General features: G+C 45.9%; 1 protein-coding gene across 1 annotated transcript; it reads left to right on the plus strand.

Moving 5' to 3' along the window:
• Positions 1-584: 584 nt before the first annotated feature.
• On the plus strand, positions 585-21,877 carry LOC119967926 (nephrocan-like; the record flags this gene model as incomplete). The annotated part of the gene is made up of 4 exons (XM_038801022.1): positions 585-606; positions 3,898-4,031; positions 7,327-8,228; positions 21,424-21,877. Coding segments are annotated over 4 exons (1,512 nt in total), but the record flags the coding sequence as incomplete, so codon positions are not given.
• Between the last annotated feature and the right edge of the window lie 5,942 nt (positions 21,878-27,819).

Genomic DNA, 27,819 nt, shown 5'->3' on the forward strand with positions numbered 1-27,819 from the left:
TGGGTTACCTCTTGATTGCTTTGGGACTGTCAGGACCATTGGATGCTTTTCCCTTTGAGAGAACTGACTGCATCCTTCTCCATGATCACCAGGGCTCAGAAATAACTGGGGAAAAGAGCGGGCAGTCAGAGTGAACAATCGCATGACAGCACGCTTTCTGGCAGTGTTGGCCATATGCAGGCGCAGACCCACGATAAGGCCCTCTGACTTACCCTCTCTGATCAGTGCCAGGTAATCAAAGAACAGGAGGATATGCCTAAAGTGCGGAAATGGGAACCTGTGAATCAACTTAAAAATCTATTTGATGGGACTGTCCCCTATAACTCCAGATTTCATAAGGAACAATGGAGGGTGTCATAACATACATCTATGTATATGATGGCGTGTAGACAGGCAGTGATTGACACACAGGATGACCAGTGAGCACACAGAACATAGCAGCCAATCACCAGACAAGACACGACCACTATAAAGCCAGAGGGCACCTGTTTTCCACTCTCTTGGGATCAAACCTCTGAGACAGTCAGAGTACGTGAGCAGCAGCGATTACAAACACCATGTGGTAGTCAGTTAGTCTGGTCAGTCTAGCCTCAGGTCTCCAGTCAAGTCACCATACTGTCAACCCACAGTTAAAGCATGTAATATAGTTAGTTGTTAAATAAAATCCTGGGTTATGGGGATAGGGTGTGGGCTTGGGTAGGGTGCTCTTTCCAAGAGCCGGTGCAGACTCGATGGGCCGAATGGTCTCCTTCTGCCCTCTAAATTCTATGAAATGTCTGTACTTTCATCCAGTTGTATTGAGAATGCCTGCGCTGATTTTAAATTAGAAATAAGCTGGGCTTCTAAATTCTCAGCAATATCAGAAATTTGGCGAGCCACAGTGCTATCACTAAGTGGGATGCATTTCACTTTTTCAACGAACCTCTCGTCTATGACTAAGAACTGTATCTAATGCTGCAGGGACAATTAATCTCTCTGCTGCAGCTACTGTGTGGGGCATTTCTCTTTAGCTACACGGTAAGCTACCATGTAAGAGGCTAATTGTACTTTGTCATTCAATGTAATATTTGAAAATGAAAAATGAAATGAAAATCACTTATTGTCACAAGTAGGCTTCAAATGAAGTTACTGTGAAAAGCCCCTAGTCACCACATTCCGGTGCCTGTTTGGGGAGGCTGGTATGGGAATTGAATCGTGCTGCTGGCCTGTCTTGGTCTGCTTTCAAAGCCAGCAATTTAGCCCTGTGCTAAACCCGCCCCGTTCTGCTGAGGACTTCAGCTGACGATTTAAGTTCTCATTGCATCCTTTGAAAAAAATCAAGAGATTTGTCCTTGAACTCGCCATGCTTAGTCTTCAAATGCCTTTGAAGTTTTGAGGGGTTTAGACTTTCATTTTTCAGCACTTCCCTGCATCTAATGCACATGGGTCTTGCGTCCTGATTTGCATTGGCCCAATTAATAAATCCATATCTTAAAAAATTGTCTTTATACTGCTTTGTGCCTGATTTCAGTTTCTTCTTAATGGGCTGTTCAGCAGAGGCCCTGGAGCTCACACCAGCACTGCTTTGCCCTGGTGTGGACCTTCCTGAACAGCTCACACCAACACTGCTTTGTCCTGGTGTAGACCCTCCTGAACAGCTCACACCACCACTGCTTTGTCCTTCTGTGGATTCTCCTGAGCCACTCCCTCCAGCAGGTTTAGTTGTGAGATCCTGGCCTGTTTGTGTCTCTGGCCCTCTCTTCCTTCTACCAAAATGATCCATTTTAAATTTTACTGCCCTGTTGCTTGTTTGCTGCTCATAAAATGGAGGAATCACAATCGCGCCCAAAGCACATGACGCCGACGTTCAGGTGAGCATGACCTGCCCTCTGCCTCCCTTTAGGCAAGAAGATTAGGTACAATTTTCAAAAAAATCTTCTGCGGCTCTGTAGCAGCCGGCTATTAATAACGCCGGCTGCAAGCGGCCTTCAAAATGGCCGTGAACTTGTAAAAGAAATGCAGCCGCATTGCGCATGCGCGCCCTATCATCGGTGCGCATGCACAAAACTATATAGCGCTGAATACCTTATCGTCCCCTTGACTCAATGACAAATTCAAACTAACCTTTGGAAAGGGGAAATCCATGCCACAGAATGCTTGATCTTTGTGGGAAGTTTTCTTTGAGATTAGCAGAGAGTGCCATCACTTTGGTACTGACAACAAAATCTGGGCAATGAAAGTAATGATTGGAGTTTGAAAGAGCAGTTCTAAATGACTTGAGGGAGACTTTTTCCACTGAATAAAGTGGTGTTTGAAAGGAGTAGGGAACCGTGAATGGTAAGAGAAACAAGCTTGTGTGATCAGAGTGATCTGTCCATGACAGGGACATTAGGAATAAGAGGCCATATAGGACAGCAATGTTAAGGAGGTGGTGTGGATATATTTAACAGAATTTGTGTACGGGATGAGGTTTAATGTGCAGGGTAAAATTCATTTGATTTTTTTGTCAACAGCTATGAGATTTCAAGAAGTTAATGTAATATTCATCATTCTCATAATGAAGTGTCAGATATTGTGAGTCACTGAAGTGGTTATCAAGAGTAAATCACTAGGAAACGATGCAATCAACATATATTACAATACTTAATCCTTTGAAAATACTGACTTGGTTGAACTGTGTGAACTGGGGCTAATTGCTGGCCATCCAAGTGAAGATCAGCATGCTTTCATTGCTGTATACCTTTCCTAGGTGGAGCTTTCACACTATAACCATAGCAAAGTAGTTTCATTTTGCACCATGCTACATTTCTAATTCAATGGAGCCTGAACCTGGTGCCAGCACAATGCCTGATACCGAAGGGAAGCATGATCCGCCCTCTCTCAGTTTCGTTTCAGTTAGGTTACATTTGATTTATATTATACAAATTCAGCATGAGTGTAAAATGAAAACTATTTCATGTTGACGCTAAGTTAGTGACGTAAACACAGCCTGATTTATCAGTTTGATTCTCAGTTCTGATTAAAGTATATCCCACAGCAGGAGGACTTAATGAGTTAGTGACTGACCAATGCAGTGGATTTGTGGAAATCGGAATGATCATAAGCATTCAATATCCACCTCCCCCCCCCCCCCCCCCCCCCCCCTATTTCCTAGTATTAGACAGATTCCAAAACTACTCCTTGTAGTTGGCATTTTGGATTCTTTATTGACAGTTTTAAATCCAGCTCGGGTTAAAAAATAGGGGTCCTTTTCTCTTTAAAATGTAAGGGGCACATTAATCCCCTCTGATCTTAAAGCTTCCGAGCTCACCTTGGCGACCCGGACCACCTGTGGCAACAAATGTTATTGGGCTTTTGTTTACATCAGCAGGTTCGAAAGGACAGCGAGTGGCTGGAATGTAATATGATTGTAACTTTACAAAGTGATGTTATCTCAACTTTACAGCAAAAACAGGCCGGGGACGAAAAAGAAAACCAAACGGAATGTCCCTGTTTGCAGATGGACACCTTACACAATTGAGTAATATTGCGACAACGTTTCTATGAGCTCTCTGCTTCTTTGCAAATATCAGAGCAATATACCATTGTCCGGCACGGCCTTTTCCGTTTGTAACAAAACGTTTACTGACTTTTTCAACCCGATAACATAGTTTTCTGGCATTCTTTTGATCAATGTTTTTTATAAGAGAAACTCGCACGTTCTTACGCGTTTCTGCTGATGTTTAAAAATAGAGGTACAGAGACACTTTGATACAGATTGAGATTCTTGCCAGCGGAAGCAGGCCGCCTTCAGCACTGGCATCGGTCTCTGTGCTTGTACACTGGACCACTGGTCCATACAGGTAGCTCGTGAAGACTGCAAGAAAATGCTATTCATTTATTTTCTCACCGTTTTGGCTTTTCTGATGTCATGCCAAGGCGATTGCCCCACGAGGTGTGATTGTGACTCTTCTAAATCGGTGCATTGCTACAGAGTTACAACTGTGCCCAAAGCTATCCCAACCGATACCAGAAAACTGCACTTGGGACACAACAACATCAAACAGCTCCGGGTGAGGGACAGAATCTCCATGAGTTTGTCAGCATCACCTTACCTGGGTTGTTGCTAATAATCGTGTTATTGATTTGAGTGCAATGTCATTTCTTTGGATTGATTTATTTTCTTTCATATGTTGAGTCGTTTTACTTTAAGATATTTATTGTTCCGTGTTTAGTAGGTGTGCCGGGTTATATTGCAATAGTTGTTTTCATTTCGACTATCTCCGTTGTGTAGCATTTAGCAAATTTAATCTGTGGATGGATTAAAACCCAGTGCTGAATTTGTGAATACTCTGGGAAGTCTGAACACGGCAGAGCACGAGGTAAGGCATTCAAAATGTGTGCAAGATGTGACTACTTATAATGCGACTTCCCCGAAATTGCAAAAGGTGCTGCTCCTGAAATCGCCTCGGACAGGGAGAGAGTGTGCCTGTAACTGCAGAGTAGGGTTAGGCTGCTCATGGAGTTTCTGGAGTCAGACATCAAATCATTTCCTTTTGAATCAGGATTACATTCTCCTCTTAGGCAAAACATAATTCTTTAAAGTTGCCTTTGGAATAGGACGATGACTTGTTTCTCTTACCGTGCAAAAGCGCATCTTCCTATGTCGGTTCCTGTGTTGGGACCGGATCAACGAGAGTTTAAGGTGTTTATCCGAATTCCAAAGTTTTAACTATATAATAGAGCGTGTTATGAAGATAATTAAATGAAGGGGCACCAACATTGTACCAAAATAGATCCAATCCATTCGTGCCCTGATGTATCTGCAGACACTCTGCTGGAAGAGTCTGAAAATAACCTTGCTCTCTTTCTCATTCTCCATGTCTTAGAAGGAATATATTTGCCAAAGAGGCAGGGTGGGAATTTCACTCGGCTGATAACCGGGATTGTCGGGACTGCTCCATAAGGAGATCGGTTCGACTGGGAATTCACTTTGAGTGTCCAATGATGAGAGGAGATGTGATTAAACATTCTAACAGGACTGGACAGACTAGACGCAAGGAGGATGTTTTCCCTGGCTGGCGAATCTAGAACCGGGAGACCATTTAGCGCTGAGATGAGGAAAGATTTCTTCACTCAAAGTGTAGTGAACCGTGGAATTCTCTACCACAGAAGGTTGTGGAGGCCAAGTAACTAATGTATTCAAGCACGAGATAGTTTTTTTTAGATTTATAGCATCAAGGAGTATGGGGAGGAAGCAGAAATATGGCATTGAGATTGAGGATCAGCCATGATCAAAGGAAAATTTCATTGACAGTAGTGGCACCAGAAGATATTGTCGCCGATCAATGGCAGGCTGCCTCCTGCCACTGAAAAACAGGCTGCAAGGAGGTCAGAGGATCACCTCAGCATTTATTCATTTACCTTTTTTAATAAAGTTAGAGTACCCAATTTATTTTTACCAATTAAGGGGCAAGTTAGCGTGGCCAATCCACCTACTCGGCACATCTTTGGGTTGTGAGGGCAAAACCCACGCAAACACAGGGAGAATGTGCAAATAACTCACGGACAGTGACCCAGGGCCGGGATTGAATCTGGGACCTCGGCACCGTGAGGCAGCAGTGCTAACCACTGCGCCACTGTGCTGCACATGTATTCATTTACTCCGTCATGCCACAGTCTCTGCCTCAGTGATTCTCTTTTGCAAAGCACCTGACATGACAACAATCTACTGTGTAAAGAAATTTCTCATAACGCCTCTCCCTCTCTTTGTAATTTTGAACCAATTGGCCCCTTATTGCTGAATACCTGATCAGAAGAAATCAATTGAAGCCCTTCACAATTTTAAAAAGGTTGATTATATCTCTTTGGTCTTCAGTGCCCCATGGAAATTGCCTCAGTAATTGCCTTCAGGCCTTTCCTTGTAACTATAGCTTCCCACCCCTGGCATCGTCTCTGCTGTACCTACCATGGCTTTACTGTCCTTTCTGTGGGACTGCCAAAATTGTAGTTAGTGCTCTATTAAGGCTTACATTTTAAACCTTATATAATCATGGAATTTACAGTGCAGAAAAAGGCCATTCGGCCCATCAAGTCTGCACCGCCCCTTGGAAAGAGAACCCTACCCAAGCCCACACCTCCACCCTCCCCTTAACCCTACCCGACCTTTTCTTTTGAACACTAAGGACAATTTAACATGGCCTACCCACCTAACCTGCACACCTTTGGACTGTGGGAGGAAACCGGAGCACCCAGAGGAAACCTACGCAGACAGGAGGAGAACATGGAGACTCCGCACAGACAATGACCCAAGCCGGGAATCAAACCTGGGACCCTGGAGCTGTGAAGCAACTGTACTAACAACTATGCTACTGTGCTGCCCACTAATTATACTTCATTCTCCTGTATATACGTCTAAAATGCTCAGAAACCTTTTATGACAAAAGTATTGTTCATCCATTTTCTTCAGTATTTTTCCATCGAGTCGTACTCTCATTCCCTATTTGTCTCCTCAAATCTATTACCTTACATTGCTCACATCCTGTCACCTTTTTGCTAACTATTTTAATTTGCTCATCGGTGTTTGACAAATCTTTTTGCTTTTGGTCATCAGGACATTAACAGAGCATGCTCCTTATGCCCAAATTCAAATCATCTATATGCACAGTGAAGCAAACGGGCACCATACTAACCCCTTGGGCCACCACCGACAACCCTTTGTAAACTGAGAAAATGCTGGATTAACTCAGCAGATCTGGCAGCATCTGTAGAGAGAAAGAGTGTTAATGTTTCAGATGTAAATGATCCCTCTACTGAACTGAAGGAAGGTAAAATGTACAGAATATGTTTCTCTCCAGATGCCAGACCTGCTGAGTTTATCCAGCATTTATGATAAATGGGACTCAGACTTTTGACCCATTAACATTTGATAAATTCTTTGGCATTTGCCCATTATCAATGTACTTAACTATAATTGCAGAATGGTTATGTTCCTTGACTATAAAGTGAAATTAATTCAGAAAAAGTTAACTCTGCACAATAAAACACTAATGGTATAGATGTAGGATATTAAGAAAGGACAAAACAATTTAGAAGCATTGAACATTCACGTAGATTTATTCTACTTTTCTTTTTCATTCTCTTTCTTTAGTTTCAGTCCCAGCTCCTCTCATACCTTCTTTGTGTCACTGCTGACATTCTGGAGTTTTGTTTGGTTTATCTCAGATTTTCATTATTTGTAATTTTCTTTAACCGTGCGCCCTGCCCCCGACTCATGGGATTAGAAAAACAAGATTAAATTCTGGCGAAAGGTTGTTATTGGAAACTGAAATTACACTTCAATGTCTGTCTTGTATTGATGTTTTGCAGGCATCAGATTTTGGTGGACTTAATGGCATTGAAGAACTTGCATTGTCTTCGTGTGGAATGGAAGCAACAGAAGCGCACACATTTTCAACACTGATAAATCTGAGGACCTTAGAATTGTGGAAGAACAAGCTGAGGAATGTTCCCAGTAAGCTTCCCTCCAATGTGGAGGTACTAAAACTGGGTAATAATCGGATTCAGGCCTTATGTGAGACTGAATTTGAAGGCATGGCAAAACTGAAAATCCTTGACCTTCAAAACAATAAGATCTCCAAAATCCATTCTAGTGTTTTGTCATCTGCTCTTAAACTAGAAAGTCTTGTTTTGGATAGTAATAGCCTTGAGTTGTTATCAGGACCATTGAAACTTCCTTATCTGAAGCGTTTAAGCATGAAAAATAACAGGCTGTCTTCTCTACCTTCAGATTTCTTCAGCTTCTTATCATCACTGCGCTTTCTCAGTTTATCAGGGAATGTATTTTGCAAGATTCCAAAAAATATGCCACCTTTATTGTGGTCCTTAAAGCTGGACAAAAATCTGATCAGTGAATTGCAGATTCAAGACTTAAACTATCTCAGGCACCTCTTTGAGCTCTCCCTTTCTGAAAATCAACTTTCTACAGCAAATGATGCACTGTCTTTAACAAACTTATCCATAGTGGATCTGTCTAAAAATCAACTCAGAGCAGTTCCGACTAGACTGCCAGCACGGTTGCAAAGGTTGGATTGCAGTCACAATTTCATACAACACGTTACACTACAGGAATTCTCTGGATTGTGTGAACTGAAGCATTTATTTTTGGAATACAACAACATTACGATTATTGATGTGGATGCACTGCAGCACTGTTTGCAACTTTCAGACCTTGCACTGGAGCGAAATCAATTGTCGTCCTTCCCAAAAGGGTATGAGAATATTATTGGGATGGGAGGTGTACAATACTAAAATTATAGGGGTGTGGTATCAAATACTTTTTGTTCCCAATTTACTGTCAAGCAGAAAATAATGGGTGGGGAAGAAAACACCAAAAAACTGCAAAGTGTCAGTTCCGACAAGAAAACTGGATTGAAACCCAGTGACAGAGTCAGTGGGATTTCGTTTGGAATCTTACACCACTTTAAGAAAAGTTTTTCCTCCCACAGGAATGATGCTGTACTCCGGACACCCTCCCGCTGATTGGCTCGCCTAATTAGTTGAATTACTGGGGAGTTCCTTATAAATGTCTCTCCAGCACGTGGTCCAGATCCATTTGATGGGGATGGCAGCACGGAAGCCAGCTCCGCATTTTCCCGAGGGAGCCCTGACCAGACTCCTGAACGTGCGCAGCAGAGGCCAGGTGTACTCTACCTGGAATCAGGGCCGGCTCAAGGTACCGGCAACTCGGGCAGTCGCCCGGGGCGCCATGTGCTAGGGGGCGCCATCAAGTCTATGTCTATGTATTTGCATTATGTACTTCTGTATGTCCTATGTGTTTCATGGTACAGGTGACAATAAATCAAATCTAATTAATTCAGTGGCCGAAAGGTTGTAAGATTCTAAGGACGATCTGCGCATTTGCAACATGTTGCCTCCGCTTGATGGCAGTTACGCATGCTCAGTAGCTGCCCACGCGCAGCCCGGAGTCACGTGGGGTGCTCCTTCAGCCCTGGCCCCGCCCCTATGCGGCCGCCATGTTGATTGGCCTCGGCCGCCTGCCGGTCTGGTTCAGCCGCTGGCGGCTGCTCAGTGTCTGTGTGAGGCAGTGGCTGCACGGAGGGTCCTCGGTGGGAGGAGGGCCGCAGAGGGGAGCAGGAAAAGGCTATCCGCAGCGGGGAAAGGTGATGGAGCGCAGCGCTGGAGGCCTTTAAAATTGGCACTTGTAAGGGCGCCGAAGTTCAGCTTGCCCGGGGCGCCAGCAACCCTAGGGCCGCTGCTGCCTGGAATATCGGAGGCGGCCCACCAGCCAAGTCACCACTCCTGTCTGGGAGGCAATAGCTGCCTTGTTCAGTGCCAGCACTCTGCAGAAGAGGATGGGCAACCTACAGGAAGAAGATGAATGGCCTTTTCCACATGGCCAGGGTAAGTCTGCCACCTTTAGTCACTCACTCCACCCCCTCACCCACCGCTCACACCTCTAGGTGATCTCTTACCTATTGATCTCCCAGGTTGCCCACATGTCATGAAGCACTCTTCTCCCCCCCCCCCCCCCCCCCCCCCCCCCCCCCCCACCACTCCCCCATCTCAAGTTTGCTTCTCACATTCCGGCTCCCACTCCAATCCCAGGCATGTTATTTCCCAACTGGCTGGTCTGGTAGGTGTGCCACCTACAATTTCCCCATATGTGTCTGCGCAGGACAAACTGCAGCACAACCGGTGTGAGATGGCAAAGCCACCTGGAATCATGTGGGAGCTTTGAAACCTGACCCCGCATGAGGAGAGAGTGCTTGAACTGGCCGGGGAGGAGCCTGACTGTGCCTGTGCTCATGGTGAAATGGAGGTAGCGAAGAAAAATGAGGACACACAGTCATACCTAAAACCCCACGTGAGTAAACATCTTGCACTATTAATCCCCCCATGGTGTATTAATGTCATCTCCTTTTTCTTGCAGGGCAGTCGATCATCCCGGACCATTCATGCATCCCCAGGAAGATGCAGAGCTGCTATCTGATCACAGCCTCAAAGAGGTGTCACAGCTCCACCTCCAGATACTCGCACCTCGGTTGGAATAAGTAGTAGACAGGCTTCTGGATCTTTCACTGGTGAGCACCTCGCAGATGATGATCCAGAGCAGGTGGAGGCCGGGACGTCCCAGGGATCTAGCTTTCGGAGGGTTGCCAGAGTCCAAGATTCTGTTGAGCCTCTGACTTGGATGACCCCGAGCTGGTGGAACTGCAAAGGTAGACTCGCGAGAATCAGGGAGAGATGACAGCATCTCTCGTCAGACTGCAAGGCTGACTGGAGGAGTCCTATTGCCTTTTGTCCGAGGAGATGGTGCCGTCACCGAGGCCAAGACAGCGATGGTGGCATCCACAATGGGGATATTGGTGCAGAATGTGCACTCCATGGCAGGGGATGTCTGCTCCATGGTTGTGGGCATGACCTCCATGGCTGAGGGTTTCAATCGCATGGTGCAGGCACTGGGGGGAATCCATGGTGTCAGCACCAGATCTCGCTCAATCCTATGGAGGTGCACAGGGGTCCTTAGGAACCTGATAAAAAGAGGATCTGCAGGACCACAGCCAGAGTCCTCCTCCCGGGAGACCTCAGGGGTTCCCAGCACATCTGCCACACCCTTCCCTGTAAGCGGCACATCTCTAGTCCTGCACACTGAGGAGGGCAGTACTGCAACAATTGTGCTCGTCGAAGGTACACCCGGACCCTTAAGACCCAGGCCCCCCAGTGGAAACCCACCAAAGTCATCTCAGACAACAGAGTTTTGAAGGCTGCAGACCACCTCTACCTCAGCTGTGGATCCTAGGCAGACACATAGATGTAGTGTGGGGATGAGGAAAAGTAGGAAACTGTGGCAGCTAGTGGCATGGGTCATCACAGGCACTAGTTAAGATAGGTCACTACTATAATATAGTGCTTATAGTAAATTTTACTTTGTTCACCACCAGACCTCCATGGGCCCAAGATCTGCAAACCCCCATGCACGCTTGGCGCTTCATCCATGATGCGGTGTGAGAGTGGCAGCGTTATGCCTCTGTCACCTCCCACACTGATGACCCATTGAAGATGCGCTGCTGCAGTCAACAACCCCGCCCCTCCCCACCCAGTGGCTTCAACGCTTGGGCCTCTCATAACATCCACTCTTCTCCAATAATGAATGAGGCTGCCACAGGCTGACAAAGTGCTAAGAGGCTGTCCAGCCCGGAGGTTAGTTAGAGGAACACACTAGGACCCCTGACGTTGAAGGGGATGGAAACAGATGAGAGCATATCCTGTGTCTCTGAACTCTATGATCCATGATAAGCCCATTCCCTGGCATAATGCGTTCAGTTCTATGTCCGGCAGGAGTCAGACATATCTCTGAGGATGAGAGGAGCAAGCCCTCAATGCAAGTCATCATCATTCTCCTGCAGAGTCCGGCCAATGGCTTTAACGCCCTCTGCATGGAATCGGGGTCCACACTATTGCTGAGATAGCAGTTCCTTCGTATGGAGATTTCACAACTGGGCCCTGGCCATGGCCCGAGGCCCTTCCTCCTCCTCCTCCTCTGTGCGTTGCCCCTCGCCACACTCCTCGATCTCCTCCTCATCTGAAGAGATGTGGTGCTTCTCCGTCTCCTCTGTGTCCAGCTGGTTTCCCCTCTGCTGCGCCAAGTTGTGGAGAGCGCAGCAGATTGAAGAGGAACAACCAAACAAGAAAGCGCAGTTCACCAGGCATGGAGAAATGAGCAAAGGACCTGCCCTTGGGCAGATCATTAATAAATCCAAACTCTACCAATGAACTAAAAACTTAAATGAGATCAATTATTAAGGAAATCCAATAACTTAAGTGAGAACCTCTTACCAGCAATGTACTTTTTCACAGCAGGAAGCAATAGTTAACAAATATATAAACAGAAAATTCTGGAAAAACTCAGCAGGTCTGGCAGCGTCTGTGGAGAGGGAAATAGCATTAACAATTAGAGTGAGTCTGGATTTGCTAGGCGATGGCGCGAGAGGTGCGGTGGGGAAGGCAGAGATTCAGTGGTCACTCTTGTTATTTAACAGGTCGTGAAGACAAATCAGAAATTCATCACAGTATGGAGGAACTACTGGAGGTTAATTATTTCACAAAGGACATTTTGTTGGAAAATCATATGTGCGGTGGTGAAGGGGCACTTCTAGAAATACATCACAATGGATTGCCTTGAGAGATATAATCTCAGGAGGAATTGAACGTTCTCACAGTCTAAGTAATTTAGGGGCTGGGGAAAGCTTTCAATGAGATGGGTCAACAAGTTTAATTTTGTCACTGGGGAGGTTGACTTGGTGGATTTTTCAAAATTAAACAGTAAGGGGTGGAGGGATAGTGGGGGAAGTGTCTATAAGACTGATAGTCTACAGTACTTCACCAGTGGATGGGTACAATGTGACAGCACGGTAGCATAGTGGTTAGTATAGTTGCTTCAGAGTTCCAGGGTTCCAGGTTCGATTCCCGGCTTGGGTCATTGTCTGTGCGGAGTCTGCACATTCTCCCCGTGTTTGCGTGGGTTTCCTCCGGGTGCTCCGGTTTCCTCCCACAGTCCAAGGATGCTGGTTAGGTGGATTTGCTATGCTAAATTGCCCTTAGTGTCCAAAAATGGTTTGGTGGGGTTACGGGGATCGGGTTAGAATTAGAATTAGAGTTAGAACAGTACAGGCCCTTCGGCCCTCGATGTTGTGCCGAGCAATGATCACCCTACTCAAGCCCACGTATCCACCCCATACCAACAACCCCCATTAACCTTATTTTTTAGGACACTAAGGGCAATTTAGCCTGGCCAATCCACCTAACCCGCACATCTTTGGACTGTGGGAGGAAACCGGAGCACCCGGAGAAAACCCACGCACACACGGGGAGGACGTGCAGACTCCGCACAGACAGTGACCCAGCCGGGAATCGAACCTGGGACCCTGGAGCTGTGAAGCATTGATGCTAACCACCATGCTACCGTGCTGCCACCTAGGGTGGAGGTGTGGGGTTAGGGTGGAGGTATGGGCTTGGGTAGGGTGCAGGCCGGTGCAGACTTGATGGGCCGAATGGCCTCCTTCTGCACTGTAAATTCTATGATTCTGTTAAGTACGTGAAGCAAAGAGATAGTGAACAGGATAAAATGGGACATTCCATATCCCCCAAATTAACGGCATTCTCATCATTATTCTATCATCCAAATCTTCCAGTAGCTAGAATATTTTGAACGGAACTAATATTGATGCAGAGCCACCTAGCAATAAATGGAACTGCCATTTATTTCCAAAGCTAAGTTTAAACCTGATTTGATGGGCAGCCATGAAATGTTACCTCCGCCGGAGCGAACCAGTTACATGACATGGCATCACAGCACCACCTACAGGAATAACCCAAATGGAATATTGACAATTTTACATACATTTTATAATTCCAAGATATGTAATCATGGTTTCCAGTGGCAGAATATTGTGGATAAGCTTGATCAACTTCTTTGTAATGTTTTGTTCTTTGTACGTCTAACAGTGAAAAGAATCAATTTATGAAAAGCAAAGTCGATTGAGTTTCATTATCGTTTTTTTGCACTTTATCACAAGTTATGCAAATTTCTTCATGTGAAATAATTCAATTGTCGGTTACATATCCGAATAGTTTCAACTGATACCTGACTGGATTACCTAACATTCTGACAATGGTGAGTATAAACCTGCTGATGAATGCAATGCGTTTCTTCCATTTACCTGATGACTCAGCAAGCTTATCCAGTGGTTAGCACTGCGGCCTCACAGCGCCAGGGACTCAGGTTTGATTCTAGCCTTGGGTGACTGTGTGGAGTTTGAACGTTCTCCCCATGTCTACATGGGTTTCCTCCAGGTACTTCAAATTCCTCCCATAATTCAAAGATGTGCAGCTTAGGTGGGGTTACGACAATGGGGGGGTGGGGGGAGGGCACATGTACAGTGCTCCTTTGGAGGGTCAATGCAGACTCAATGGGCCGAATGGCCTCCATCTGCAGTGTCGGGATTCTATGGATCCAATAATTAGCTTGGTGCGATCTCCAGTTTGTGCGATTTTTAAAAATTCTTTCATTGGCTGTGAGCGGTGAGAAGGTGGTGATGTCTTGCAAGGACATGAGCCCGAAGGCTTTGTTAACGGCACCTCTGCCGTTCTCGCTGGCATGGTACTTCACAAGCCCAGTGGTAGTGTTAGCCCTGAGAGTGTGGGGGGAATGGAGGCAGCACATGAGACTGAAGGGGGCGTCAGTGTGGTCACCGATCTGTTAGGCACGCTACAGCCTTCCAGTCTCAACACTGAATTCAACAACTTCTACCCCACCTGGTCTCATTTGTTTTCATCCCATTTCATTTTAACTGTCTTTTACCATTTCTTTCTTTCTTGTCTTTCTTAATATATATTTAATCCCCCCCCCCCCCATCTTATCCACCTTTCCTTACCCTTTCTCCTCTTTGCTTTCCCCTTCCACTCCCCCCACATCTACATCTGTCACAGTTTACCTTCTGATGTTAGTTTCTCTGCTGTTTTGCCTTTCACACCTTTTGTTCTCTCTGGGGACTGCCATTAACACTATTTCCCCTTGGATTGTAGTTTTGGGGTACGGGAGATTGAGAGTATAGAGGTCAGGAGCACAGATTTGACTTCGCAGGAGGGTGCCAGTGTTCAGGTAGGTGGTTTGAAGTGTGTCTACTTCAATGCCAGGAGTATACGAAATAAGGTAGGGGAACTGGCAGCATGGGTGGGTACCTGGGACTTCGACGTTGTGGCCATTTCAGAGACATGGATAGAGCAGGGACAGGAATGGTTGTTGCAGGTTCCGGGGTTTAGGTGTTTTAGTAAGCTCAGAGAAGGGGGCAAAAGAGGGGGAGGTGTGGCGCTGCTAGTCAAGGACAGTATTACGGTGGCGGAAAGGATGCTAGATGGGGACTCTTCTTCTGAGGTAGTATGGGCTGAGGTTAGAAACAGGAAAGGAGAGGTCACCCTGTTGGGAGTTTTCTATAGGCCACCTAATAGTTCTAGGGATGTAGAGGAAAGGATGGCGAAGATGATTCTGGAAAAGAGCGAAAGTAACAGGGTAGTTGTTATGGGAGACTTTAACTTTCCAAATATTGACTGGAAAAGATATAGTTCGAGTACATTAGATGGGTCGTTCTTTGTACAATGTGTACAGGAGGGTTTCCTGACACAATATGTTGACAGGCCAACAAGAGGCGAGGCCACATTGGATTTGGTTTTGGGTAATGAACCAGGCCAGGTGTTAGATCTGGAGGTAGGTGAGCACTTTGGAAACAGTGACCACAATTCGGTGACCTTTACGTTAGTGATGGAAAGGGATAAGTATACCCCGCAGGGCAAGAGTTATAGCTGGGGGAAGGGCAATTATGATGCCATTAGACATGACTTAGGATGTGTTGGTTGGAGAAGTAGGCTGCAAGGGTTGGGCACACTGGATATGTGGAGCTTGTTCAAGGAACAGCTATTGCATGTTCTTGATAAGTACGTACCAGTCAGACAGGGAGGAAGGGGTCGAGCGAGGGAACCGTGGTTTACCAAAGAAGTGGAATCTCTTGTTAAGAGGAAGAAGGAGGCCTATTTGAAGATGAGGCATGAAGTTTCAGTTGGGGCGCTTGATAGTTACAAGGAAGCGAGGAAGGATCTAAAGAGAGAGCTGAGACGAGCAAGGAGGGGACATGAGAAGTCTTTGGCAGGTAGGATCAAGGAAAACCCAAAAGCTTTCTATAGGTATGTCAGGAATAAAAGAATGACTAGGGTAAGAGTAGGGCCAGTCAAGGACAGTGGTGGGAAGTTGTGTGTGGAGGCTGAGGAGATAAGCGAGATACTAAATGAATACTTTTCGTCAGTATTCACTCAAGAAAAAGATAATATTGTGGAGGAGAATGCTGAGACCCAGGCTATTAGAATAGATGGCATTGAGGTGCGTAGGGAAGAAGTGTTGGCAATTCTGGACAAGGTGAAAATAGATAAGTCCCCGGGGCCGGATGGGATTTATCCTAGGATTCTCTGGGAAGCCAGGGAAGAGATTGCTGAGCCTTTGGCTTTGATTTTTAGGTCATCATTGGCTACAGGGATAGTGCCAGAGGACTGGAGGATAGCAAATGTGGTCCCTTTGTTCAAGAAGGGGAGTAGAGATAACCCTGGTAACTATAGGCCGGTGAGCCTAACGTCTGTGGTGGGTAAGGTCTTGGAGAGGATTATAAAAGATACGATTTATAATCATCTAGATAGGAATAATATGATTAGGGATAGTCAGCATGGTTTTGTGAAGGGTAGGTCATGCCTCACAAACCTTATCGAGTTCTTTGAGAAGGTGACTGAACAGGTAGACGAGGGTAGAGCAGTTGATGTGGTGTATATGGATTTCAGTAAAGCGTTTGATAAAGTTCCCCACGGTCGGCTATTGCAGAAAATACGGAGGCTGGGGATTGAGGTTGATTTAGAGATGTGGATCAGAAATTGGCTAGTTGAAAGAAGACAGAGAGTGATAGTTGATGGGAAATGTTCAGAATGGAGTTCAGTTACGAGTGGCGTACCACAAGGATCTGTTCTGGGGCCGTTGCTGTTTGTCATTTTTATAAATGACCTAGAGGAGGGCGCAGAAGGATGGGTGAGTAAATTTGCAGACGACACTAAAGTCGGTGGAGTTGTAGACAGTGCGGAAGGATGTTGCAGGTTACAGAGGGACATAGATAAGCTGCAGAGCTGGGCTGAGAGGTGGCAAATGGAGTTTAATGTGGAGAAGTGTGAGGTGATTCACTTTGGAAAGAATAACAGGAATGCAGAATATTTGGCTAATGGTAAAATTCTTGGTAGTGTGGATGAGCAGAGGGATCTCGGTGTCCATGTACATAGATCCCTGAAAGTTGCCACCCAGGTTGATAGGGTTGTGAAGAAGGCCTATGGTGTGTTGGCCTTTATTGGTAGAGGGATTGAGTTCCGGAGCCATGAGGTCATGTTGCAGTTGTACAAAACTCTAGTACGGCCGCATTTGGAGTATTGCGTACAGTTCTGGTCGCCTCATTATAGGAAGGACGTGGAAGCTTTGGAACGGGTGCAGAGGAGATTTACCAGGATGTTGCCTGGTATGGAGGGAAAATCTTATGAGGAAAGGCTGATGGACTTGAGGTTGTTTTCGTTAGAGAGAAGAAGGTTAAGAGGTGACTTAATAGAGGCATACAAAATGATCAGAGGGTTAGATAGGGTGGACAGCGAGAGCCTTCTCCCGCGGATGGGGGTGGCTAGCACGAGGGGACATAGCCTTAAATTGAGGGGTAATAGATATAGGACAGAGGTCAGAGGTGGGTTTTTTTACGCAAAGAGTGGTGAGGCCGTGGAATGCCCTACCTGCAACAGTAGTGAACTCGCCAACATTGAGGGCATTTAAAAGTTTATTGGATAAGCATATGGATGATAAGGGCATAGTGTAGGTTAGATGGCCTTTAGTTTTTTTTTCCATGTCGGTGCAACATCGAGGGCCGAAGGGCCTGTACTGCGCTGTATCGTTCTATGTTCTATGTTCTATGTACTTCCCAGGGTTTCTGTGGCTATGACTCATCTTTCATTCTTACTCCACAGTATAAATATTTCCCACTTTCTCTGTCTGTTATCTTTGAGAAAGAGTCATTGGACTCAAACCGTCAGCTCTTTTCTCTCCCTACAGATGCTACCAGACCTGCTGAGATTTTCCAGCATTTTTCTCTTTGGTGACAATCACTGGTTCGCTCCGGGGGTGGGGGGGGCTAGCCGGGAGCTTCAGGAGGTGGCAGCGGGCGGGGATTGAGATTTGGGGATCTCTTTGTTGAGGAGAGTTTCCCGAGCTTGGAGGAGTTAGAGAAGGAGTTTGAGTTGCCGGGTGGAAACGGGTTCCGGTACCTGCAGGTACGGGATTTTGTTCAGAGGCAGGTCCCGAGCTTCCCTCGCCTTCCATTCAAGGGACTACAGGATAAGGGGCGAAATTCTCCCAAAACGGGAGAAATCGTCAAACTGCCGTAAAACCCGGGCGGGTTTTACGGCATCGCGCCCCTTCCCGACGGGGGACCGATTCTGGTCCCCCGTCGGGGCTAGCAGCCCGACGTCGGAGGCCCCGACAAGTCGGGCTTAACGAAAATCGTTAAGCCCGCTTGTCGGACTTAGCGCCGGCTGACGCGTCATATGACGTCAGCCGCGCATGCGCAGGTGGGAAGACTCCACCCGCGCATGCGCGGGTGACGTCATCGCGTTTTTGCGCGAAACCCGCGCATGCGCGGTCCGGGTTGCCCCTCAGCCGCCCCGCGTATTGATACTGCGGGGCGGCGGAAGGACAAATAGTGCGCGGGCATCGGGCCCGCTGCCCGCGATCGGTGGGCACCGATCGCGGGCCCATGGCACCCTTGGCACGGCCGTGGTACTGCCGTGCCAATCGGTGCCATGGTTATTTTTTTCCAGGTGGTCACGACGTTTTTACGAATGGCAGGACCAGGTGTGTTTGCCGTTCGTAAAAAGGTCGTAAAGGGCTGGGACTTCGGCCCTTCTAACAGCTGTGAATCGCTGCCGGCCGTAAAAAAACGGCGGCAGCGATTCGTGTCGGGATTTCGGCGGGGGGGTGGGAGAATAGCGGGAGGGCGTCTAAAAAGTCGGGAAGGCCCTCCCGCTATTCTCCCACCCGTCGTGGGGGGGGGGAGAATTTCGCCCAAGGTGTCTAAAACAGGAGTTGGGGAGGGCGGAGTCTCGGAAATATATAAGGACCTGATGGAGTGGGAAGGAGTCCCAATTGGGGAGGTGAAGAGGAAGTGGGAGGAAGAGCTAGGAGGGGAGTTGGAAGTCGGGTTATGGGAGGAGGCCTTGCGGAGAGTGCACGCGTTCTTGTCATGTGCGAGGCTTAGCCTGATCCAGTTTAAGGTGGTCCACAGGTCTCACATGACTGTGACCCGGATGAGCAAGTTTTTTGAGGAGGTGGAGGACAGGTGGGAGCTGTGGGGGAAGTCCTGCGAACCATATACGTATGTTTTGAGCGAGTCCGAGGCTGAGGGGATTTTGGTAGGGATTTTCAGATGTCATGTCAGAGATCCTGGAAGGGAGGGTGACTGCGAGTCCAGAGATGGCAATATTTGGAGTGTCGGAAGATCCGGGAGCCCAGGGGGTGGGGGGGAGAAAAGCCAACGTTTTGGCCTTTGTCTCCCCAGTGGCCCGGAGACAATTTTGCTGGGATGGAGGAACTCGGAGCCTCCAAAGTCGGGGTTTGGGTCAGTGATATGGCAGGGTTTCTTAAGCTAGAGAAAATTAGGTTCGCCTGAAGGGGTTCACTACAGGGTTTCGCTCGGAGGTGGCAGCTGTTCAACGACTTCTTGAAGGAAAATTGACCGTTAGTAAGAGCTGGTTTAGCACAGTGGGCTAAATAACTGGCTTGCAATACAGAACCATGCCAGCTGCGCAGGTTCAATTCCCTTACCGGCTCGCTGAACAGGCGCTGGAATGTGGTAACTTGGGGTTTTCACAGTAACTTCATTGAACCCTACTTGTGACAATAAGCGGTTATTATTATTATTCTGGCAGGGTTTGGGAGTGCATGGAAGTGACGTATAAGGGCAGGGAATCTAATGTGTGGGTAGTTAGAGTTTAGAGATGGGGGAAGTTGGGTGTGCTATTGTGGGGTTTATGCGTGTGTTGGATCTCTCTGTTTACAATGTTAAAAATGTTAAAACTATAAATGCCTCAATAAAATATTTTCTAAAAAAAAAGGTGGTGCTGAATCACCTTCTTGAATTGCTGCAATGCATTTGTTGTAGATACACCCACAGCGCTGTTAGGAAATAAGTTAATTGTTCCCAGCTAAGGTGAGGGTAGGATCCCGACAATTGTGTTTAAGTTCCTGATTTAGATATGCAAACCCAGACTGGGATTTTCTGGCCTCACCGTGATGGGATCTGCAGCGGAGGATGTGGCAGTCCATTGACTTTCAGGGAGACCAGTCAATCCTGGTGCAGACAGGGCCAAAGCATCCTGCCATCAGACACATCTCAGGATCCTGAACAGTGACTCCTCTTGGAAGGGGAAAGTGTAACTGTCGACTGAGGACATAATTAAGATTTTCTGACATGCTTTCTGACAATTATTGCCAAGGTTGACACATGAATAATAATAGTTGGGTGAAATATTTTATGAAAATCTCTTGCTAACATATACCAGCAAGAAACTATCAGGAGCAATAGGAAATGAAGAAATATTGGCAAAGGCCATTTTTTAAAGTTAGGCAGGCTCATGCATTTTTAATTTTAAAAGGGACCATGATCCGCACAGCTTAGATGGTTACTGCCAGAAATTGTATTTTGAATCTTAAAATACCCAAAATCTTAATTGGGTGATGAAGTTCAAATTCAAGTCTCAACTCTCATTCATATTCAAACATGTCTCAGAAGATGAACTTGCTATCTGGGAAGGTGGAGAGATGGCAGACATTTTACCACAGTCACTCAATCATACACACTGACTGCTCAAGTAAAAAGTGTGACAGAGTCTGGCAGAATTCCATGAAATGTTGTATAATTCACTTAGAAGTGGATAACACATGTTGCGTCAGCTTAGCTGGAAAACCTACATGTACCAAATTAAATACTTTGAGGACTGCAAAACCATTTATCCAGTTTTTTATGAACACCCAATATTTTTCAACGTATGAAAGTTGTAATCGCTATGATTTTTTAAAAATCCTCTAAGTTAGCTTTTAAAATGATTAAAATTATTTTTCAGAGATGATAATGCAGATGGAATGCTACTTCATTATTCCAGGGAATTGTTTTTGAGAAGTGTTGTAAATTGTGGTTCTCCATCAACCTGACTTTTATGGATAGTTACAGGAAGTTTAGAAAGAGAATTTTCTCACGGTTCTTCATGAGAAAATGTGTAGAAACCCTGGAATTCCCTGCATAAACAGTGTTTCGACAAAAAGCTGATGGTCAGGAGTATCCCTGAAGAAATTCCCAATTTAATATTTTTAGTAGTTAAACGATTTGCAAATCTGTTGCTAAATCAATACTTCGTCATTCCCAGGCTGGATTTCCAAAATTCCCTTTTCACAAGTCTTCTAATCACCATCCTACAATTTTGAAAATATTCTGTTGCCCACGTCCAGTCCCGCACTAATGCCCATTGCCCGTCACTCCAAATTTTGCCAAATGACTTGTGTGCTCCCTTAGCTCCTTGTCCTCATTTACAAATCTCTGTACTGCCTCTATTATACGTTGCAGCTTACGTCCTCCAGCTTCGGCTTCTTGCAATTCATCCTCAGTAGCAAAACCTTTTGGCATCGGTATTTATAATTAAATTTGTTGTGCTGTAATGACATCCTTCCACTGGTGCTCATGCTGCAAAATTGTATATTTACCATTCATTGCGTATTTCTATCTCAATCCGGAACGAGATGGCAATAATTCTTATCCTTTGTTCTTTCTTCAGGCTCCCTGATACTCTTATAAGGCTAGATCTGAAAGGAAATAATATCACAGACATTTGTAAAGAGACAGTGGAAAATATGAAGCGACTGCGAGTTCTGAATCTGCGGAACAACATGTTGTCATCTCTTAAACCTGATGTGCTTGGATATTTTCCTCGTCTCAGGCGGCTTTACCTGGATGGTAACCCCTGGAACTGTACATGTGACCTCATGAAAATCAGAGTCTTATTGACTGCAAGACAACTGGAAATCAAAAGTGCAACTCCAGCCTATTATCGAGGTGAGATCTGGCTATCTTCCACCAAGGTGCTGAACAGTTGTGGTTATAATACTATTCATCGTGTCAGAGGAAAAGCGTTTCTTGAAATTGCTGCAAAGAGAGCCCAAGAGGATGATCGCTCAAATATTAATGGTCCAACTGACAATGAAGATTATTATGACTACGATGCAGACTAAAATCAATAACCAACATGCCAATTACTTTAAACATTCTGATTATGTGTGATGTGACATAGAACATAGAACAGTACAGAACAGGCCCTTCGGCCCTCGATGTTGTGCCGAGCAATGATCACCCTACTTAAACCCACATAACCCGTATACCCGTAACCCAACAATCCCCCCATTAACCTTACACTACGGGCAATTTAGCATGGCCAATCCACCTAACCCGCACATCTTTGGACTGTGGGAGCAAACCGGAGCACCCGGAGGAAACCCACGCACACACGGGGAGGACATGCAGACTCCACACAGACAGTGACCCAGCCGGGAATCGAACCTGGGACCCTGGAGCTGTGAAGCATTGATGCTAACCACCATGCTACCGTGAGGCCCCTAATATATAATCTATAATCATATATAATCATTGTTCTATTGTAATCTGAATTATACTTTTGCAGATTTTTTGTCTTCTTGCTGCTTGTTGAACCTCATGTACACTTCTAGAATAGCTAAACATGATTTTAACTATCTTCCTTGAATCCTTTCTTGGTTGATCTACAATTCAAACTGGGTGATTTACCTCTGTTCCACCATGAATTAGTAAGATTTGCATAAGCATTGACTCAGTTCCATTGTGCAGAAAACAATGAATAATCAAAGATATTCATTTGGTATAACAAGGATAATGTTTTGACTAATTTATTTTTCAAATCTGGTGCTCAGGCAAATGATTCACTTGCACAACATGATTTTGAATAAAAATGCATATATTCACGTTGCCAAATATGAAGACAATCATTACATATCTTGAATCTGTACCAGAATTTAAATCATTGTTACTACCTCGTACAGAACTAGTGTGTACCTAGTAGTACTGTATAATTTACTAACACCACCGCTTTAATTTGATTGTTCAATAAAAAATGTACATTAAACTAGCATGATTGTTTTTCTCCTATTACTGACTTAGTAATATTGTATCTAATTACAAAGAATAAATGGGACCTCAAATCAGCAATGTTGTATTCACTTCGTACTGATCTTGAAATAAAGATCTTCTTATTAAAATATTTTCTTTAAAGAAGTCGCGCATTACAAAAAGGACAGGACATGACCGGAAACTTGGAAAAGGCAAACGTTTAATATTCAAAATTGATTTTTGTGTTACAGAAAAAGAAGGCAATTGTTTTCATATTGGCCAGTATGGAGGAATGATGTTTGCTGTTTTAAAAAAAATATTTTAATTGAACTTTTAGCTTTTTATATCAAAAATATACAACCATAACAACCTCAACATCGATATCAGAAATTACAAACAACAGGAGTAACAGCAACCCCATCCCCCAAAACAGAAATACACCCCAAACAAACCATCCCACTAGCCCCCCCGCCAACCCCATCCCCCCACTACCAGCTAACAGTAACTAATTCTTTAAAGTGAAAAATGAAAGGCCGCCATCTATGATAGAACCCTTCAATTGACCCCTTCACTGTAAATTTCACCTTCTCGAGGCGCAGAAAGATCATCAAGTCACCTAGCAATGCCCAGGCACTAGGTGGCTTCACCTGTCTTCGGCTCAGCAGAATTCGCCTCCAAGCAGGCGACGAAGCAAATTCCAGAGCATTTGTCCCCGTGCCTGTCATCAACTCCGGCCGATCCGAAATTCCAAATATAGTCACTAGTGGACAGGGCTTTAAATCAATATTTAGGATTGCTGATGTGGTTCGAAAGAAAGATACCCCAAAAACCCACCAATTTGGGACAGCACCAGAACATGTGCATGTGAGTGGCTGGTCCTCTCAAACACCGCTCACACCCATCCTTAACCACCTCAAAAAATCAACTCATTCTGGCCTTGGTGAGATGCGCCCTGAACACCACTGATGCGACCATTAATTCACTCGAGACATGAGTAGAAGTAAACCGTGGCTTTAATCAACTTAGAACAGTGCCTGCCTGCGACTGAACCAATACTGAGAACCGCCTACAGGTCGACTGCTCTTTATACCTCCCTTCAAGGGGAGGAGCCATGGGTGGAGTCCATACATGCCCCAAAATGTTCCCTTATGGATAATGCCATACAATGGCCCATAGGAGAAGCCCACAAGGGCAACAGCACAGATACAAAGACACTGGTGGATTATTGGTGTAATACATTCACCACATTCACCTGTTAAAAAAAAAGAAGTCCGGCGGGGGTGACGGGTTCGTAAGTTCAGCCGGTCCAGCGCACGGATTGTGCGCTGTGATCGCCGAAGCTCTGGCGTTGTTGCTGGCCCGGGTGTCGAACTCGTCCGTGCTGGCATCGGCAGTGAGGGCGCCGGTGCGGGTACAGACGTGGACTCCGGGAGCGTCTTCTGGAGCTTCATTCCTGTGGATCGGTGAAGGGGGGATGGCAGGCGTGATGGAGCGCGGGAGCCATATAGGGGCAGTGGCCATGGTCATGGTAGGTTGGGCGGGATATGGTGGAGGGGTAGTGGTGGTGGTGGTGGAACCGGGGGGCGCCAGGTCCCGGAGGGAGACCGTATCCTGTCGGCCATCGGGGTGATCAGTATAAGCGTACTGGGTGTTGGAGTGTAGGAGCTGGAACCTCTCTACCTGAGGATCGGACTTATGACTCCTGATGTGCTTTCTGAGTAGGACCGGCCCCGGTGTCTTCAGCCAGGACGGAAGTGAGGCCGCTGAGGTGGATCTCCTAGGGAAAACAAGTAGGTGGTCATGAGGGGTCTCGTTTGTGGCCGTGCAAATTTGGGACCTAATAGAGTGGAACGCATCGGGGAGGACCTCCTGCTAGTGAGAAACTGGGAGATTCCTCGACCGCAGGGTCAGTAGGATGGTCTTCCAGACCGTCAGGTTCCCCCTCTCCACCTGCCCGTTTCCCCTGGGGTTATAACTGGTAGTCCTGCTCGAGGCGATGCCCTTACTGAGCAGGTACTGATGCAGTTCGTCGCTCATGAACGATGAGCCCCAGTCACTGTGGACATAATTGGGGAAACCAAACAGGGTGAAGACACTATGGAAGGCTTTAATGACGGTGGACGTGGTCATGTCGGGGCAAGGGATTGCAAAGTGGAAGTGGGAGAACTCGTCAATAATATTGAGGAAATATGTATTGTGGTTATTGGAGGGGAGGGGCCCTTTGAAATCGATACTGAGGCGCTCACAGGGCCGGGATGCCTTTACCAGATGCCTGCCTGCGACTGAACCAATACTGAGAACCGCCTACAGGTCACTGCTCTTTATACCTCCCTTCAAGGGGAGGAGCCATGGATGGAGCCCATACATGCCCCAAAATGTTCCCCTATGGATAATGCCATACAATGGCCCATAGGAGAAGCCCACAAGGGCAACAGCACAGATACAAAGACACTGGTGGATTATTGGTATAACACATTCACCACAACCAGCTTGAGCTGAATCAAACTCAACCTCACACAGGATGAAGGAGCATTAACCCTGCGAGGGACTCACTCCACACCACTTCCTCCAATTTGGGTCCCAGCTCCTCCTTTCACCTGGCCTTCACCTCTCCTTTCGGGGCCTGCTCCTCTCTCATATATCCTGGATGTTCTGCCCTCCTCCGAATTTGTGCAGGAAATAATCCTCTCTATTAGAGACAGTAGTGCCACCGGGAATGCCAGAAATACCCTACGACCAAAATCCCTTACCTGAAAGTACCTAAACATATCTGCTCCCACCAGTCCTGCTTTCTCCTTCAGCTCCTCTAAGGTGGCAAACCACCCCTCCAGAAACAAATCCCTTATCCTCTCCAACCCCTTCCCTTTCCACCCCTAAATGTGGCATCTAATCTCGCTGGCTCAAATAAATGATTCCTGCAGTAGGAGCCTAACTTGACACTGCTCTCAGCAAAATGCTGATGAAGTTGCCACCATATCTTCAAAGTGGAGCCAACCACCGGGTTCAACAATTACTTCAATGGCGTGAACGGCAGACACGCCGTCATCAGCACCTCCAAGCTGGACCCTTTGCATGACCTCAATGCCATCCGCACCCAGGTAGCCTCCTGTTTAGCGCACCACCCTAACACCTTCTCCGCCTTGGCCGCACAATAATAAAACAACAAATTCAGCAGTGCTAACCACCCCCCCCCCCCCAAAATTCGGCAGTGCCACCCCCTCCCCCCCATCGCCTGCCTTTCCCTTAGTAATAAGGAGTTTGCTGAGTGTCATGCGTCCTAGGTTACAACAGTGACAACACTGTTGTAATTACATTCACTGATGTAGTTACATTCATGCCACACAAGTGCCAGGAAATGACTACCTTCTACAAGAGAAGATAATAATAATCACTTATTGTCACGAGTAGGCTTCAATGAAGTTACTGTGAAAAGCCCCTAGTAGCCACATTCCGGCGCCTGTTCGGGGAGGCTGGTATGGGAATTGAACCCACGCTGCTGGCATTGTTTTGCATTACAAGCCAGCTGCTTGTAATGCTTGTAATCAAAAATCAAAAAGGGCGACAGTACAAGGTACAGTGACTGAGGGGAGCTCAGTCAATAGGCCCAGTAATAACAAAAGGAATAAAACTGGATATGTTAAGATTCAAAACAGAGGTAAAAAAACCAACATAAGTGTACTTTACCTGAATGCTCGTAGTATTCGGAATAAAGTAAATGAGTTGATGGCACAAATCATCGTAAATGACTGATTTAGTAGCCATTACTGAAACATGGTTAAAGGATGGTCATGACTGGGAGTTAAATATCCGAGGGTATCAAACTATTCGGAAGGACAGAGTGGATGGTAAGGGAGGTGGTGTTGCTCTGTTATTTAAGGATGACATCCGGGCAATAGTAAGGGATGACATCGGTGCTATAGAGGACAAGGTTGAATCTATTTGGGTGGAAATCAGGAATAGTAAGGCGAAAAAGTCACTGATAGGAGTAGTCTATCGGCCACCAAATAGTAACATTATGGTGGGGCAGGAAATAAACAAAGAAATAACTGATGCATGTAGAAATGGTACAGCAGTTATCATGGGGAATTTTAATCTACATGTCGATTGGTTTAACCAGGTCGGTCAAGGCAACCTTGAGGAGGAGTTTATAGAATGTATCCGCGATAATTTCCTAGAACAGTATGTAATGAAACCTACGAGGGAACAAGCGGTCCTAGATCTTGTCCTGTGTAATGAGACAGGATTGATTCATGATCTCATAGTTAGGGATCCTCTTGGAAGGAGCGATCACAATATGGTGGAATTTAAAATACAGATGGAGGGTGAGAAAGTAAAATCAAATACTAGTGTTTTGTGTTTAAACAAAGGAGATTACAAGGGGATGAGAGAAGAACTAGCTAAGGTAGACTGGGAGAAAAGACTTTATGGTGGAACAGTTGAGGAACAGTGGAGAACCTTCCAAGCGATTTTTCACAGCGCTCAGCAAAGGTTTATACCAACAAAAAGGAAGGACGGTAGAAAGAGGGAAAATCGACCGTGGATATCTAAGGAAATAAGGGAGAGTATCAAATTGAAGGAAAAACATTTAAAGTGGCAAAGATTGCTGGGAGATTAGAGGACTGGGAAATCTTTAGGGGGCAACAGAAAGCTACTAAAAAAAAGCTATAAAGAAGAGTGAGATACAGTATGAGAGTAAACTTGCTCAGAATATAAAAACAGACAGTAAAAGTTTTACAAATATGTAAAACAAAAAAGAGTGGCTAAGGTAAATATTGGTCCTTTAGAGGATGAGAAGGGAGTTTTAATAATGGGAAATGAGGAAATGGCTGAGGAACTGAACAGGTTTTTTGGGTCGGTCTTCACAGTGGAAGACACAAATAACATGCCAGCGACTGACAGAAATGAGGCTATGACAGGTGAGGACCTTGAGAGGATTGTTATCACTAAGGAGGTAGTGATGGGCAAGCTAATGGGGCTAAAGGTAGACAAGTCTCCTGGCCCTGATGGAATGCATCCCAGAGTGCTAAAAGAGATG

Source organism: Scyliorhinus canicula, chromosome 6 (genome assembly GCF_902713615.1).
Source record: "Scyliorhinus canicula chromosome 6, sScyCan1.1, whole genome shotgun sequence".
In the NCBI taxonomy this organism is placed as follows: domain Eukaryota; kingdom Metazoa; phylum Chordata; class Chondrichthyes; order Carcharhiniformes; family Scyliorhinidae; genus Scyliorhinus; species Scyliorhinus canicula.